Source organism: Panicum virgatum, chromosome 7N, assembly GCF_016808335.1.
Source record: "Panicum virgatum strain AP13 chromosome 7N, P.virgatum_v5, whole genome shotgun sequence".
NCBI classification, from domain to species: domain Eukaryota; kingdom Viridiplantae; phylum Streptophyta; class Magnoliopsida; order Poales; family Poaceae; genus Panicum; species Panicum virgatum.
This window is the reverse complement of record NC_053151.1, coordinates 36,061,495-36,078,462: the sequence shown is the minus strand read 5'-3', so window position 1 is coordinate 36,078,462 and position 16,968 is coordinate 36,061,495. Positions and strand designations below refer to the sequence as shown.

General features: G+C 48.8%; 3 protein-coding genes across 6 annotated transcripts; 2 read left to right on the top strand and 1 right to left on the bottom strand.

The window, feature by feature from the left end:
* Positions 1-1,177: 1,177 nt before the first annotated feature.
* On the top strand, positions 1,178-2,381 carry LOC120680612 (transcription factor TGA9-like). The gene has a single exon (XM_039962112.1). The coding sequence runs from the start codon at positions 1,278-1,280 to the stop codon at positions 2,124-2,126; it is 849 nt and encodes a 282-aa protein (XP_039818046.1). The 5' UTR covers positions 1,178-1,277; the 3' UTR covers positions 2,127-2,381.
* A 962-nt stretch (positions 2,382-3,343) lies between these two features.
* On the top strand, positions 3,344-4,446 carry LOC120684044. Its single transcript, XM_039966140.1, has 2 exons — positions 3,344-3,948; positions 4,045-4,446. Exons 1-2 carry the CDS (start codon positions 3,490-3,492, stop codon positions 4,147-4,149), a joined length of 564 nt encoding a protein of 187 aa, XP_039822074.1. The 5' UTR covers positions 3,344-3,489; the 3' UTR covers positions 4,150-4,446.
* Positions 4,447-9,254: 4,808 nt separating this feature from the next.
* LOC120682317 (adenine phosphoribosyltransferase 2-like) lies at positions 9,255-16,112 on the bottom strand. 4 transcript variants are annotated; one of them, XM_039964155.1, is made up of 7 exons: positions 15,747-16,100; positions 15,458-15,568; positions 13,720-13,812; positions 13,058-13,207; positions 11,294-11,352; positions 9,828-9,906; positions 9,255-9,569 (listed from the first exon to the last, which is right to left on the bottom strand). In XM_039964155.1, the coding sequence occupies exons 1-6, from the start codon at positions 15,910-15,912 to the stop codon at positions 9,850-9,852; spliced, it is 636 nt and encodes a 211-aa protein (XP_039820089.1). In that variant the 5' UTR covers positions 15,913-16,100; the 3' UTR covers positions 9,255-9,569; positions 9,828-9,849. The 4 variants fall into 4 exon arrangements, with proteins under 4 accessions (XP_039820089.1, XP_039820087.1, XP_039820088.1 ...); XM_039964153.1 differs by having other exon boundaries at positions 9,255-9,574; positions 15,747-16,099; XM_039964154.1 differs by having other exon boundaries at positions 9,255-9,574; positions 9,832-9,906; positions 15,747-16,099.
* Between the last annotated feature and the right edge of the window lie 856 nt (positions 16,113-16,968).

Below are 16,968 nucleotides of genomic sequence, written 5' to 3'. Positions count from 1 at the left end.
CCGCAACTTTCGCCAGTCCAACGGCCTCCCCGGCCATCCCTTAAAACCCGTCGGCCATGAAAACCCCTAAACCCCAAACCTCGAAACCCTAACTTGAATACTTTTTCGCCCCACCGGTGTCTCCGCCACCGACTGCTCCACCCACCTCCGGCACGCCTGTAGCCGGAGTTGTTGATTCTGTTACTTTCTTCTATTTCTTGTTACTTTGTTTTTTTTTGTGAAGTTACTTACTCTTATGTTAGTAGAAGTAACAGGGAGTGCTCGAGAGCCCTCTCAATGTAGTTTTTTTTTCGCAAACAAAAGCTTTGAAAAGGCCACGCCATGCGCCATTATGTTAGTAGAAGTAACATGGAGTACTCGTACTCGAGAGCCCTCTGTGTAGTTTTTTCGCTAAACAAAAGCTCGTGCGACATATATAACATGCAAATAAAACACTATTATATTATATTATTGCTATCGGCTGGAAATTAGAAATCGGACCTTGGATACACCACCATCAACATTGCCTTTATTTGCGGCTAAAATATATATTACTCTGTTCGCTTAGCTGTGGCTGGTGCTGATTTGTTATGAGAGAATAGTACTGCTGACTGGCTGACTGCTGGTGGCTGGTGCTGATTTAGTATAAGAAAACGGTACTGCTGGCTGGTTGATTGACAAGACAAGTGAACACATCAAGCGTTGGCCCATGCCCAGCCACCAATACCTCTCTTCTTTTGTTTCCAGCAAAGCTTTTTTGAAATAAAGTTTCCAGCAACAAAGCTGCTGCCCGGAAAGAGGCATGGATAGGATAAGGATCACAGGAGGATCGATCGATAGCTAGGTTGTGTCGCACTGTCGCTCGATGCCTCCATCCAAAATATCAGCGGTCGGCAGAGCCATACAGATGAAGTGACCCAACGCAAAACCGGTGCTCCAAGCGGCCCAAACTTCCATGCACCAGCTCACCACGCTCCCCAGACGAGGGCCCTGATATTTTCTCCGCGTGTGCAACGTCGAACGATCGGGCAGCTCAGAGCTCAGCTCACCTCTTCCGTGGCTGTGGCTCCGTCCCATAGAAAAAGTCAACGTGAGCTTCTCACGCCCGCGTTACAACTTACAAGTTACAACTGGTGGGCTGGCGGCGGCGGAGGTGGACGGAGGCCACCGAGCCAGCCAAACGTCACTTCACCCACTGGCGCGCCGGGCCACACACTCCGCTGGCCTCCACTTCCCTGGCGTGACGGCGTCGTCGTCGTCCAGAGCCGGTACTCTCCGGGCACACGTGGGCGTCCTGCATGTCCGCCACCTCAATACGCCCGGCCGGCGCGCTACCTTCCTGGCTGCAGCCACGGCCTCGGCCCCCTCTCCTCGGCTGGGTCATGGCGCGGCCACCCGCTATAAATCCGCCCGCCACGCCACGGCCGCGCGGCGCCAGCGAGCCTTGCCGCCCGTCGGATCGGACGGGAATGGAACCGGACGCCGCGACCCGACGACGCTTCCGCCTCTGGCTGCGCGGGCTGCGGTCTCTGCGCGGCGACCTCAGGTCCGCCCGCTGGTCCGACGACCAGGCCCAGCTGGGCACCCTGGTGGGCCGCTTCGTGGCTCACATGGAGGCCTACTGCGCCGCGCGCGCCGAGTTGGACCCGGTGCTGTGGCTGTCCGCGCCGTGGGCCAGCGCCGCGGAGCGCGGCGCCGCCTACTGGCTCGCCGGGTGGCGCCCGACCACGCTGGTCCACCTGCTCTACACCGAGTCCGGGCGCCGCCTCGAGGCGCAGCTCCCGGACCTGCTGCTGGGCGTGCGGCCGGGGAACCTCGGCGACCTCGGCCCCGCGCAGCTGGCGCGGGTCGACGCCCTGCACCGGCGCGCGGTGGCCGAGGAGGACGCGCTGTCGCGGGAGATGGCGCGGGTGCAGGAGGGCCACGGCGGCGTGGTCACCGCCGGGATGGCGCTGGACGCGGCCGCGCTGGTGGCACGGGTCGGGGCGGTGCTGCGCGGAGCGGACGCGCTGCGGGTGCGCACGATGCGGCAGGCGGTGGAGATCCTGCGGCCCGCGCAGGCGGCGGAGCTGCTCATCGCCGCCGCAGACCTGGAGATCGGCTTCCGCGAGTTCGGGCTCAAGTACGGCTCCGGCCGCGACGAGTAACACCTGGGTCACCTCGCGGCCCGCCTGGGCCAGCACAGTTTTTTGCGCCCACAGTTTTGTGTGGGTTGTTTTACTGGACCTGGAGCGGGAAGGAGAGGCGCTCCCTAGGTCGTTGCACTTCCTGACGTGTGAATGCATCCGACTCTGAGCGGGGAGAAGCGAGCGTGTCAAGCCAAAGGCCCGTGGAAGGGCATGATATGCCCGGTGTTTGATAATAAAGACCAATGAACGGTCTCATGGTTAATTTGGACGCTATTTTTTTTATTACACAGTACAACTCAGACACTTACAACACATTTACACTCATATATATTGAACATCTGCTGATTTTTATCACTATATTTGTATATATACCTCACACCATGACAAGGAAAAAACAGTGATTCGTATGAAAAATACAAGAAAACAACATAGGAGCTGTAGTAGTACATGCGGCATCAACGCCCATGAAAAAAAAAGGCTGAGATTGTTGACCAAGTACATCTCATGAAAAAAAGAGAAGAAACGTAGTCCGATAAAATTTTCCATCATAGATTGGACCAGTGTCACCCTAAATATTTAAACAGACTAAATGGTTACCTACCATTTAGCTATTTATTCGAACTAAACAATCATTTAAACTGACTAAATGATGATTAAATTGGTAAACAGCTAATTAAACGGACACGGCAAGCCACCGTGTAGCGTGTACAACAAGAAAATTTTCTCGTAAGAGCAATATGATCAGTTGTAAATTACCATGGTTGCTTATGCAATTTTGTGTAGATTAAATCTCTATTTTTTGAGGCAATATATTGTAATATTGATATTACTCTAGGACATTTAAGGTAATTATATTGGGTTTTACAGAAGTTGTGTGTGTGTGGGGGGGGGGGGGGGGCAAAATATTTTTTTTAGTTTTATTACGGTAAGCAATTTTTTAGGAAGTACCCAAAAGCACATTTTTTTATTTTTGGACTGACATGCACATGGTTTTTTTTTGGGTTCAAATGGCAAGCGCATCTGTACCTGACATTTAACACTTCGTACTTCCTCGCAAAAAATTGAGTTTGTGTAATAAATTGTAATTGTATCTACAGCATCTTGGCACATGGCCCACTTGCCAAGCTCAGAGGGAGGGCCATAGGATCCTTTCTGCATAACAAAGGACCCCACTCGTCAGAGGGCAGCGACACCACACAGACGCCAACGGTCAAGTGCCCGCGAACCTCCAAGCGACCCCAACGGTTACTTTCGCCGCGAAATGCTTTCTACCCCATCCAACGCCGCGCTCTACCCACTCCTCTGTTTCCACGCCACCACTGTACACCTCCCAAAATTCTAGAGCGAAGAGCGAGACCTCACCAAGGATCAAGCAATCAGCATGAGTAGCGCGGCCGGGGAGAACGCCGGAGGCGGCGGCGGCGCCGCGGCGCCAGTGGTGGTGGTGGAGCGCGTGGTGACGGTGGAGTACCTGGAGCAGTCCATGTCGCGGGAGCTGCTGGGCAAGTTCCCGGACTCCTCCGCCTTCGACTTCGACTACTCCCAGAGCGGCATCTGGTCCCCGCTCAACAAGGTCCCGCGCGGCTCGCCGGCCCCAGCCTCCCGTGCCGCCGCGGCCTGTGCGGGCGAGGCCGAGGGCGCCTCCTCCTCGACCGACTTCCTCGTCGCCAACCCGAAGCGCAGGGCGAGGGCTGGCGGCTGCTGGCTCAAGGACTCGGCCGCCGGCGGGAAGTCCAGGAGGCGGCGCCGGCGGCTGAGGCGCGACAGGTCCTTCCTCGACCTCCACGAGACGGGCAGGGCCAGTCTGGACTTCTCGCCGCCGGCGCCTTCCCCTGCGAAGGTAGTAGCCACCTGCCTTTAATCCTGTCTCCATTAAGCTTTGCTGAAATCCTCACGAGCATCACGGGATTCCCACTGGTTGGTTGGGCGGGTTCAGGAGGGCTGGAGGCGGGTGCTCAAGGCGGCCATCAGGAAGTTCAAGGGGCGGCAGCGGCGGTCCCGGCAGGCTCCCCTGCTCCAGATGATGCTCCCCATGGTGTGATCGATCGATCTCGCGCGATCCCACGATTTGCTTATATTTGTTTGGGTCTAATTCTTTAGATTGATTTTGGATGCTATTCCACGCGGGCACGCCCTGCTTTCAAGTGCAATTGAGTTCCAATTTGTTGCAATCGTGTAATTGAGTTCAAATTTGTTGCGATCATACTGGAGAGTATGATTTAGTACATTTTCTCGTTCAGTTTCCGAGTCTTCCTTTTTCCACCATGACGGCAATTATCACTTGAAGTCTCATGTCAGTTCATTCTTGTTGATCATTTAATGTTAGTCTTCTTTGCCATATGTGACCTCGATCCCTTCAGGTGGAGGAGTCTTGCTTTTGGGAAGCGTTGGTTGTTGGCGCCTGCGGAACAATTCAGGGAGGGATGGGAGCTAAGCTTCCGCGCCATCGATGAGCCTGTTAATGGGCATCCAGGCGCCACACGTGTCGATAGACTTGGAAATTTGCCGGCGCGTCCTGTTAAAACTGGTGGCGGTGGACGGTCCAGGTCAGGCGCGCAGGCTCCTCAGCCGCCGCTCGCCGAGCCAGGTACCCCAGCCGTCGTCGCCATCGACGTCGCCGCCTTCTCTTCGATGGACATTGGCGATGCTGGGGAGGCCTGCCCTTGCTGTTAGTTTTCCTTTTTTCCATCGGCAAACGATCCGTTACGGTTTCTGTACAAATCTTACCGATCCAGGATTCTACTCGGAACTGAAGCAGCGTACGTTTCATAAATAAATATCCCGTGCATACGGTGTCGTTCCGGCAGTTCAACCTCGGCCCTCGGGGAAGTCGGGTCAACCTGCCATCCATCGAGAGGGCAGGGTATGGCTTCCAACGGCGGCGGCGCACCGGCCGACGTGAGGCAATGCATATGCGCGCCCACGACGCACCCGGGTTCCTTCCGGTGCCGGCTCCACCGCGGCGTTGGCATGCCGATGTCGGCCTCGTGCCAGCAGTTCGGCGACGCCGGTGCGCCGGGCTCCGGATCGCTCTGCCCCAGCCACAAGCGGAGGGCCGCCTCCCAGCAGCAGTTCGCCGTGCACTCCACCACCGTCGGCGGCGGCATGTCGAGATCGTCTTCTGAGGAGCTGTTCCACCCTTTGGCCGTTCCAAGATCGGCGTCGTGTCAAGATTTCTCTCCAAAGGGGTGACCGGAAGCGGGGCTCGTGTTTTTTTTTGTTTTTTGTTTTTGATAAAAATCAGGCTGCTCTTTTGGCTCGAATTAAGTTACTGAAACTAACATGGAGGATAACATTCTGTTTGTTTGTTGCAAAGTCCATCCTCTTTCTGCAACGTAACGCGTTTTGAATCTTTGCCTTTTGTTGGAATAAAAACTAAAGAAGCTACGGTTCGGTTCTTGCAACGTGTAGCGTCCGAGCTATGGATTTTTTTTTATTTTTAACCTATTTTTCAATTTTATTTTAAAAATAACCCACCCGGACATATATTTGCAGATCTAACCTTTTGGTCGCGCCGGTCTGCGTGGCGTGACAAAAACACGCTGTCGCGCTACATGCATTGGCGTGACAAGATGTGCCACGTTGGCACGCTTCGGAGCGCTCGGAAGCGGTCTGCCAGCTCACATTCCACGTGTCAACCTTGTCACGCCACTCCCACCGGCGTGACAGTACAGCCTTGTCACGCCACCCCCGCTGCATGACAAGGTCTGACTTTAAAAAAATCATATCTTTTTCATACGAACTCGGATGGAGATGATTTTTATACGAAAATTGTAGCTCTCAACGAGATCTACAACTTTGTAGTTTTGAGTTTTTTCATTTGAAGTCATTAAGATGGTTAAATAATTGATTTAAACTTTTTACATCATATTAAGCACTTTACCTCTATCGGATCATCTCTAACTTGACATATTTATCATGGTTCTACAAATTAAGTTATATATAATGTTTGATATATGAAATAATATGGACTAAATAATAATAGTTCGATAAGAGATACAATGAGAAATCAAACTATATCATCCTTGTGTATGAAATATAATGCAACACCCTAGATATTAATTATAGCCATAAAGTAGATCAAGTATTTTTTTGAAAGATTAAGATCTTAAAATATGATAACAGTTTGAAAAAAATACAAATGTGTAAGTTTTATACTAGTAATTAAGTGGTTTAGATGAAATGAGTACTTTGTTGTTCTCCATTTTATGGTCTTCTTTTCACTATATCTCCTTTGGTCAGCGCAACACTTATCGATTGCACTGCTTGGTTTGGCTAGCCAAGATCATCGCTCAAGGTGCCTCCATGGTCCCACCACTCTAGATATATATTATATTAATAAGCAAGTGTTGTTATAGAAAAAAAAGAGCCACCACGTTCATCGAGAGGGTCTAGAAATTTATACATTAATCTAAAAAGGAGAAGGATTTACACCATTGGATTTTACGAAGAACTAATGATCTAAACTGACTCAAGAGGCCATATCATATACAATTGAAAAATATCTAATTTCATAATTAAAGAATTAAAAAATAGAATATAATTATAGAGTCCATGCCGAATACAAAAATTCGTCAGACTTTCCCACCCAATCAAGACTACACCGTATGGCACGTCTAATGGGGATCAAAACAGGTTGATCCTGATAGATGGAAGTAAAATGATGGGGCATGATGATGGGGTCAAAACAATATAATATATGGATGCAAAAGAATGACACAATTATTGATTGTTTTATATGCTTATTTGTATATGGGCTTCCAACAACGTCAGGGACCGTAAGAAATTCGGCACAACGGTAGTAGAGAAGTCTCCATACAGGTGGTGATGGCAAAACGGTTGTACATATGCACATGTAACTTCGGAGTTGATTTGTACAAAATAGATATAATGTATATGTACGTAATTTGATAGGCAATGTGAAAATATGTGTAATAAGACTTAGTGATGTATAGTGGTTGAAAAACAAACTCTAGGGGAACAAACAAAATAGGCTGCTACAACAAAGTATTTATAATAAAAAAAACAAAACGTAGCAAAACTAGCCACGCTATTAGCATGGACCAACTCACAAGTTAAAGCTATAATTAATAATACCTAGAGTGTTGCATTATATTCCGTGCTCAATGATGATATAGTTTGATTTCTCATCGTATCTCTTATCGAACTATTATTATTTAGTCCATATTATTTCATATATCAAACATTATATAGAACTTAGTTTGTAGAACCATGAGAAACATGTCAAGTTAGAGATAATCCGATAGAGGTAAAGTGCTTAGTATGCTGTCAAAAGTTTAAATCAATTATTTAATTATATTAATGACTTCAAATGAAAAAACTCAAAACTACAAAGTTGTAGATCTCGTTGAGAGCTACAATTTTTGTATAAAAATCATCTCCATCCGAGTTCGTATGAAAAAGATATGATTTCTCTAAAGTCATACCTTGTCACGCCAGCGGGGGTGGCGTGACAAGGCTGTATTGTCACGCCGGTGGGAGTGGCGTGACAAGGTTAACACGTGAAATATGAGCTGTCAGACCCCTTCCGAGCGCTCCGAAGCGTGCCAACGTGGCACATCTTGTCACGCCAATGCATGTGGCGCGACAGCGTGTTTTTGTCACGCCACGCAGACCGGCGCGACTAAAAGGGTTAGATCTGCAAATATATATCCGGGTGGGTTATTTTTAAAATAAAATTGAAAAATAGGTTAAAAATAAAAAATATTCCCGAGCTATCCGTGCGTTTGATACTACTAATACAAAGGAAAAAAGGTAACTGGCGACCAGTCGCGCTCCTGGGCGAGCGCACGACCGCCCAGCCCAGCAGGCCGCGTGCAAAACCGGCCCATCTATCCCCCCCCTTCCCCCACCGCATTCCGACTGGTCGCGCGACCCGACCGCGACGCGTGCGTCGCCGCCGCCGGCCCACCGCCGGGTTTGGGTCCGGGGTTGCTGGGGGAGCTTCATCCCCGGCAGGCCTAGAAGGGGTCGGGGGCGGCGGCCGGCCTGGCGGAGGCGACGGGCGCTGGGCGGAGGCGGAGGTGGCCGAGAGGCCGCCGGAGCGGGCGGTGAGAGAACGGCCGGTGGGCGGCGGGAGCGGCGGGGGCGAGGAACGAGAGTGGTTAGCGTGCGGGCGGTGGCGGACGGCGGCGGAGGCGGCCGAGGCCGCCGAAGCCGAAGGTGGCGGGGGCGAGGAACGAGAGCGGTTAGCGGGCGGGCGGTGGTGGGCGGCGGCGGAGGCGGCCCAGGCCGCCGGAGCCGGAGGCGGCGGGGGTGGCGGGGGCGAGGAACGAAAGCGGTTAGCGTGCGGGCGGTGGTGGGCGGCGGCGGAGGCGGCCCAGGCCGCCGGAGCCGGAGGCGGCGGGGGTGGCGGGGGCGAGGAACGAAAGCGGTTAGCGTGCGGGCGGTGGTGGGCGGCGGCGAAGGCGGCCGAGGCCGCCGGAGCCGGAGGTGGCGGGGGCGGCGGGGGCGTGGCACCGGAAGAAGAAATTGCGGAGGAGTAGGAGGGTCACGCGCTGTCGGGAAGAAATGCGGTGGAGCAGGGGGGTCGCGCTCTGGCCTATCACGCGATAGGTCGCGCGTTATCCCGGTCCTAATACAAACGTAGTACTATGAGTAATGAGTTGGTCTGGACAGCCTCCGATTCGTTACGGGAGCCGTTGCTGTGCAGAAGAGGACAAACGGAGAGATCCGAGGCGATCGCTAATGATATTCTGGAGGGTTCAAGCTTCGGAGCCGACGGCAAGAAACTAGCGGATCTGCGCCAGCGATCGCAGCAGGCTGGCAAGGGGCAACGCCGCAACGGCTCCTCCGGGTGTCGCCCTCCTCGGACCTCAGGTAGCCGACCTCTCCCAGGTTTTGCAACGCCCCTTGTCCACCTGCACAGCACAGCTCAGCAGTGTCCGGGAGGAAACCTAAACTCTGAACTCCAGGGCATCTAGCCAGGTGGTGGTGGTGTGCAACTGCACCCAAGCATATTCTTCGGGAGCTGATTAAACAAACGCTTTCGCAGTTTCAATCTAGCACTGTCGTCCAGCTTTCCCAAAGAGATGTCCTCCTTTATGCTGGCATTACGTATGGTTGTTGTTGAACAGCCTTTAGCGAAAATGAGCTGAACAAGACACAGAAAACGTACGGTTCTCGTAGAAAAACCGGACAGCATCAGCAAGGTTCTCTTTTTTCCCCTTCCATTCTCTGGCCAACACTGATGTTCTCGGCGGGAATAGCTACAAACTCTCCCCTGTCACGGCTACTAGAAAAACACTAGACGGGACGTGGTACAGAGACTAACGTTTCACCCAATCCACCTCACCCTCTACATGCAGATACATAGCAGCTGGCTCTGGCCCCTGGCCTCAACACGGTTTACTGGAGAGTACTCGGCGTCCATTCTTCCACCTCACGCTGCTTGCAAACAATGAAGCTTTGAGCTTGTTTTTCTGAGGAAAAGCTGGAAAGCTTTTCTGAAGAGGTCACAAGAGAGAACCGGTATTAGCATTCGTAATTTATAAGGCTGCACGCTACTGCTATTTCTGCTGCTTCTCTTCACCAACAAATCGAATTTGATTTAAAGAGCGATCTTTTTTTTTACCAAAGTTAGGCAGCGAATTTTGCAAACCTGCCTAGCATTGTACTTGCATGATACGTTTGGAAAATCACAAACTTAGAACGGCTGGATACCAGGAGAAGTTTCCGAAGAGCTTAAGAGAGCAGTACCTGCCTGATCTTTTACCACGTCCTATTTGCGGGACTCCACCAGAATGTAAACTGGTTTTCCGTTGAGCTTGTAGAAATCCTGCACGTAAAAGATGCAACCCCAGTTATCAGATGTTAGGGACTAGTATACCTTGCTATTCCTCTCTTTCATAAAAGACAAAAGAAGAGAAAAACCGAGGCAACCTAGGTGGCTTAAGAAAAAACAGTCATCCAAATTCACCTCAATGAGGAGGCGAACCTGGGTGGACTAAGCATAAATCCACAGTTGCACACCCCTCTTTCATTATATCCAGAAATACCAGATATGCTAGATTCCAAAAAGTGAAGCTCTTACATATTACTTTAGTTATGGTCAACTAGCATATCAACCCGTGCTACCGCACAGGCTAATTAGAATTAATATAAAATTAAGACTTATAGCTAATAATTATAATTATCTAATAACCCTCTTTCATCTATTAAATATTCTAACGCATACTCTAAAATATATATTTATTATTATCTAGTTGCAATAGATTTAATTTTGCTAGACACCTCCACGTGTGTTTGATATATTTAATTGAATTGTTTGTGAATTGGTATTCTTGTCTCATCATATATGAATACATGGTGGCACATATCATGGGTAATATTTTTATTTAAATAATAATATAAATAATATATTAAAAATGATAGAAATAGTAATTTAAAATTTTATATTGATGCACTTTAATATTTTAGATTCAAATTTGGGGTTTATTTGCATTATGTTTATAATAGCCATAGTTGGGTAATTTACACGAAGATTATGGGGTTACTTAAATTTTTTTATAATGGCAGAGGTGGGTAATTTAGATACTTGTTTAGAGAGTTACTTTAATCTATTTTTATAATGACAGAGGTGGGTAAATTTATTATAAAAGATAACAAATTCAATGACTATTATGATTAGAGTTGTCGGATTGATGGTCGGATATTTCTAATTTTTGTAAGAATTTCTAAAATTTCTCTATTTTTTTAGAATCCTAGGTGGCTTTACGTGGAGGCTTAAAAGAGTTTCCAATTAATAACAGTAAGATGGCTATCCTATCCATAGGAAAGATGTATGGTCATGTGGTATGTAAACTGAGGTAAGTTGTTCTTGTCATCCATGTAAGAAGAATTAAGCCCTTATCTATCACTCAAAGTTACAGCCTAGTACAAGATAGTGGGTCGTTTGACCTTAGAGTTGAGTTTTACTTGTAAAAGGAAACATTACCAGCATGCCGATCTTATTTCATTTTTTAATATATACAGTCACATAGGTACAGTAACAAGTAAACTAGTTATTTTTTACACTGTTCAACTTTTTAAGTGGCTTTTCCTCCCTTCAGACTGAGTTACAGGTGGAATACTTCCTCATCCTCAGTTTCCTTTCACAAACTGTGCCTGTAAAAGGTATATTGGTGGACCTTGACAAAAAAAAGGATATATACAGATACTCCTACCTTAAACTTGGGAAGCCCAATGAGGCATGCACACTCAACCACGTCAGCTCCGGCGCGTTCTGGAAATGCGAAAAAAATTCAGCATGCATGCAAAGATTCTTTAGAATTCTCTCATGAAGTATGTAACAGAGAACACGGTAAGTAAACACCAGAACATACGCTGTTCGGATATAGTAAAAATCAATGGTCTATGCAAACAAGATTTATTAATTCGAATAAGAAGAGGAAAGAAATATAGCTGAAACAGTGGCAGCCCTTGTTTGTTTATTCTGGCCGTGTTTAGTTCCATGGGAGTGTAAACGCAAAAATTTTTTGCGACGGAATCTTACTAATTTGAAGTACTAAATGAAGTCTATTTACAAAACTTTTTGCACAGATGTGTTGTAAATCGCGAGACGAATGTAATGATGCTAATTAATCTATGATTAATCAATAATTAGCGGATGGTTACTGTAGCATCACTGTTGCAAATTATGGATTAAGTAGGCTCATTAGATTCGTCTCGCGATTTACAGCCCGTCTATGCAAAAAAAATTTGTAAATAGACTTCATTTAGTACTTCAAATTACTAAGATTCCTTCGCAAAATTTTGCGTTTACGGGGTGAAAACTAAGCAAGGCCTCTATGAGACATGAGTGCTCAACTCTTATCTGCAAACTTTTCGCTTGTAGCATAAAAAAAAATCGAGATTGTGCATCCAGTCTCATCGGAATCATGCCTATAGGTAATTAGGTACCCATAGGACATATCATTCAGACAAGATTTTGTCCTATGAATAAACAGCTTGTCCCGCTTAAGGACAAACTTTGATTATAGTCAAAAGAACATGATGCCCTCCATCCACTCTACATGTCATCACTAAGGGTGTGTTTAGATCCCCAAAACCCCCCACAAAATCCAAACTTTCCATCACATCAAAATCACATCGAAACATTAAATATAGCAAATGACTCATGCATGGATTACTAAATATAGGTAAATAAAAAAACTAATTGCATAGTTTTGATGTACGTTGCGAGACGAATCTTTTGAGCCTAGTTAGGTCATGGTAGGACAATATTTACCACAAACAAACGAAAAGGGCTACAGTGTGCTACAATGTACTACAGTGTGCTACAGTGTGCGATGTGACTTTTTCTCCCACCTTTTCAAGGATCTAAACACACCCTAAGTTGTTGGCATGCTTGTTAACACCAGCACACCACATGATACTCGATGCACTTCTTTACGCAACAATCTCTGAATTAGGACGGATCCAGAAACCATTGGTGAAAAGATATTCTTCCTCGAAGCAAGAAATCTAGAATAACATGTTTAAGTTCGGATGTGGGGAAAAATTGCTTTCCGTCTTTAGAGAACATATATTATAACATGGTTGAATTTGCAGCTCACTTGATCAAAAAGCATAGAGTGCTTGATTTCTAGACACTGGTGGTTTTTGTTCTAATACTCAACTAATATACCTCACGCAGGAAACCATAAACAACATGGTACAATAGTATCTTTACATTACACTTATGAACAAACGGGGGAAAGTTCCTGCATGATGTCACAACAAATAAACGTTCAACGGTAGTATTTTGAGCAATCCAGACAACGAACATCAACCAGGAAGATATATAAGTGCAACACCTATCCGAATTCTTTATGTTGATTTCATTACATATTTAGAGCACTAATACTAATGAACAACCTTGCGAAGTTGATGGCTTACATGCACATACATATCATATGAAACATAGCATGTAATTAAAAGGTACTAACCAAGAAGTCTGATTGCAGCAGAAAGAGTTCCACCAGTTGCAACCAGGTCATCAACCACCACTGCGCGCTCCCCCGGTTCAATAGCTCCAACATGCATCTCCAAACAATCCGTCCCATACTCAAGCACATAACTTTCAGAGAATACATCACCTATAATGTTGTAAAAGCAACAGTTATAGTACATCCTGAAACTAAACAAAACTGCATTCTACAATGAATCTAGCCAGTTATGCTTTCCTTTTGGACAAATGATTGAACGCTAGTTCAAAATTTTTTATATAACGATGATTCCGCATAATGACACAATCTTATGATATTGTTTCTAATAACTGCATAGCATATTGTTTTCTGGATTTCATTGTGAAATAAAAGTGATAACTCCATGTATAATTGTTGTTTTCACCGATATGGTAGATATGCATGGTATGACATGGTTCAAAGTATGTAGTGTATGGTGTTTTATTTTTTTCTCGAAGTTAGCTCGTTAAGATGTTTGTGGGCAAATACACAAATACATTCATTAGTCGTAAGTCTTTGCTTCCCTTAACACTAATGCAGACCAAATTACATGAAAGTAAATATGCCAAATTGTTACATTCTTCTATATTGCAGTGACCTAATATATAAATTTTGGTTCGCATTTACTTCTTCAATCACATCACCTGGAAGCTTCTTAGGTTTACGCAGCGGTATGAACTTTGCTCCAATGGCTAAAGCAATGGCTGGTCCAAAGATGAAGCCTCTGGCTTCAATACCTAATAAAACATGCAGAACCCACCACACATTTTAGTTTGCGACGGGTATATGAAGTTAGATTTGAGCATGATTACACCCACGGTAAAAAAAACACAGTTTTGACATTCACCATGTGATGAAAGGAGTAACTTGACACCGCAATGAAAGCAGTGGTGATGTCTAGGGTGCAAAAATACAGGCCCCCAAGCTAGAAAAATGCCGTTGAAGAAGATGACACAGGGAACACGCGCACCGGACAAGCGGTTGATCGATGAACCCAATCCTCCAGGCGAACAGCAACTGTCCAGCGGGAAGTGGTGCTCTACTTGGCTGCTGCCAGGACAACAGGAGATCACTGCGATGCGAACATGCATGCAGCCCCGCGCGGGACCATGTCATACGCGCGCAGGAGGACCAGGACTCGCCGCTCGCGCGTCCGAGAACAAGGCCGAGCCGGCCGACACCGCATGTGCGCGCCCGCAGCCGTCCGATCAGGATCCCCGGCGGCGCCCCACCACCGGACCACCCCCCACACACGGGGCCGGTCCCCGCCCCCCGGCACACGAGGTGCGCGTCTCACTCGCACTGTCGCTGCTCGTGAGATCGCGCCGAGCTGAGCTCGATCGACCGATCCCCCCAATCAGCAGCCGTCTACATGCCCTCCGATCCCGGCATTGAATGCGCGGGGATTCCGGTGGACCACCGAGCCGAGGCACAGGCAAAGCCCCGCCGCCCACTCGGGGCGCCATGGCGCGGCCGGACACGACCAGACGTCCAGACCCTGACGCGAGACCGGACGCCGGCTTTAGCTGGGTCATGCCAGCAGCATGGGCCACGGCATGCGGCCGTAAACCGCGCACACGCCCGCGCGCGTAGCGAGCAGACGCCAGGTAGTCCTCGACCTGGATTTTATTGCACATGACCAGGGCGCCAGATGGACATGGCACCAACATTTTTTTAGGGCATTGTTTAGATCCAAAAACTTTTGGATGTAAAACTTCCGTTTATATTTAGTAATTATTGTTCTATCATGGATTAACTAGACTAAAAAAATTCGTCTCGCAAATTACAAATAAATTGTGTAATTAATTATTTCGTTTAGTTATATTTAATACTTCATATATGTATTGAAAAATTCGATGTGACAAAAAAATTTGTAAAGTTTTGGAATTTTGAAGAGAACTAAAAGCCTGGGATTTGTATCGACGCTGAACTCACCTAGTACCCAAACTGCTGCTGCAGTTGCTGGGGGTTTTAATTTACTAGAACAGTAGGAGCAGCAGATTGGAGGCGAGAGTGAGAGAGAGAAAAAAATGGCGTAGGTGGTGGTGATGACCTGACCTGATCGGCTGATCACAACGAACGAACGACAAAGCGTGGGGGACAAAAGCACCACGGAAGATCTGCCCCAAAGATATTACGGAATCTCAGAACACCGCCGCGCCGCCCCCAGTCCCAGTGCCCCGCCAGCGCCAGGGACTGACGCCAGCACCGAGCAGCCGGCGGCCGGGGCACTAAAAGAACGAGAGGCAGGTAGGCGGAGCGGCCGGCACAGAGGAGTGCGGTGCCGCGAGCAGGCAGGCGAGCGGCGGCTCGTCATGAACCATGATGAAGCAATGATGATTCGGCTTTGGTGGTGGCTGATTTCCGGTTCGGGTTTTTTACCTGCGACGGCCGCGATGCCCATGCCGCGGTAGCGCTCGACGAACATGTCCACGGCGTCCTTGAACACGGCCGGCCGGAGCAGCAGCGGCGTGATGTCGTTGAACATGATCCCTGCATGCATGCGCGCCGGCATCGGCCGGGAAAGAGATGATGAGCAGACGTGCCCCCGTGTGTCCCCGCGCGCGCGCGCCGTGCCATCGACGTGCCCGAGCCCGATGCAGGCCCGGCCTCGCGCGCGGGGTTCTCGAGTCAACCGAAATGATTGTGTTCGAGACGGGGATGGGCGGACCTGGCTTGGGGAAGTGGGGGACGACGCGGATGGCGTCGGAAATGCCCTGGAGGCGCGGGTCCGCGGCGCCGCGGCCCTTCTCCTTGGCCGCCGCCGCCGAAGCCTCGTCCGCCACCGCCATGGCGTTGTTGCCGCCGCCGGTCTTGTTGTTCTCCTGCTCCCCCATCTCACGCGCCCGGCAGACCCAAACTCTCCGGCGTCACCCCCGAGGCAAGAAGATCACCACCGGCTAGTACTAGTAGGCAGTAGCCCTTCCCGGCTTCCCCCTCGAGGCCTCACCTTCACCTGGACCTGGCTGCTTGCTCCCTCGATCCTCAGCTCCTCCCTCTCCAGCTGTCGCTTAAGCGGCAGCTGGGGGCGCCTATAAATAAACGCGGGGAGGCCAAGACCAGGTACAGCCCGCGGGGTGGCCGTAGCTCAGTGGACAGTGAAGGGGGAGTTGTTTCTATTTTTTTTATCTTTCGTTATCCGTGCGAACCGGCCGCCGGGTCCACCGTGCTCGAGACGGCGGGCGAGCCCAGTTCAGCGGCCTCACTAGTTCACTCTATAGTTGGTCAGTGCCCGGTTGCCAAACCCCTTTCTCCGTTTCTCTCTGGTCCCTGTTCACGAGTGAGGCAGGGCGTCAGCAGTAGCCGTGTCAGCATTGTAGATTTTTGGTCCCGTCGCTACCTCGGCGGGCATGGCTAATAATAGAGTTAAGTACTTGGCTTATAACTAACGAACAAAAGTCAAGCAATACAATAATTAGATTCTTATTTGGCTCTAAATATTTTTTTTTATTATATAGTTCTATTCTCTTTCCTCTTCTCCTCACAAAGATTTCTATTGGGACCCACTATTATCTATGAATCCGTGTCTAGCTTGGTGCTTAATTTGGAGTCAAGTTCTCTTCTCTCTCCTCACTTATCTTCTCCACGTCATCAAAATTGCTGACTAGCTTGGCTATAAACCCATTATTATTGTACGTGCTCTTAGCCTGTCCGCACTGGGTAGCCTACCCAGTGCGGTATCCGTCGATACAGTACCGGTTTGCACAAAAATTGACTGCAGAGGGTACGGTAAAAACCCAATGCTATCTTGCCGGACGAGCTCCCGCATGCCATTTACAGCGCAGTACGGACACCACGCTATCCTGACGTGCGCGGGCCCTGTCTGTCCTTCCCGCGCCGTCCCCAACTGCTGGAGAGAGACGCCGGACGGCCGGAGGGAGACCCGAAGCCGC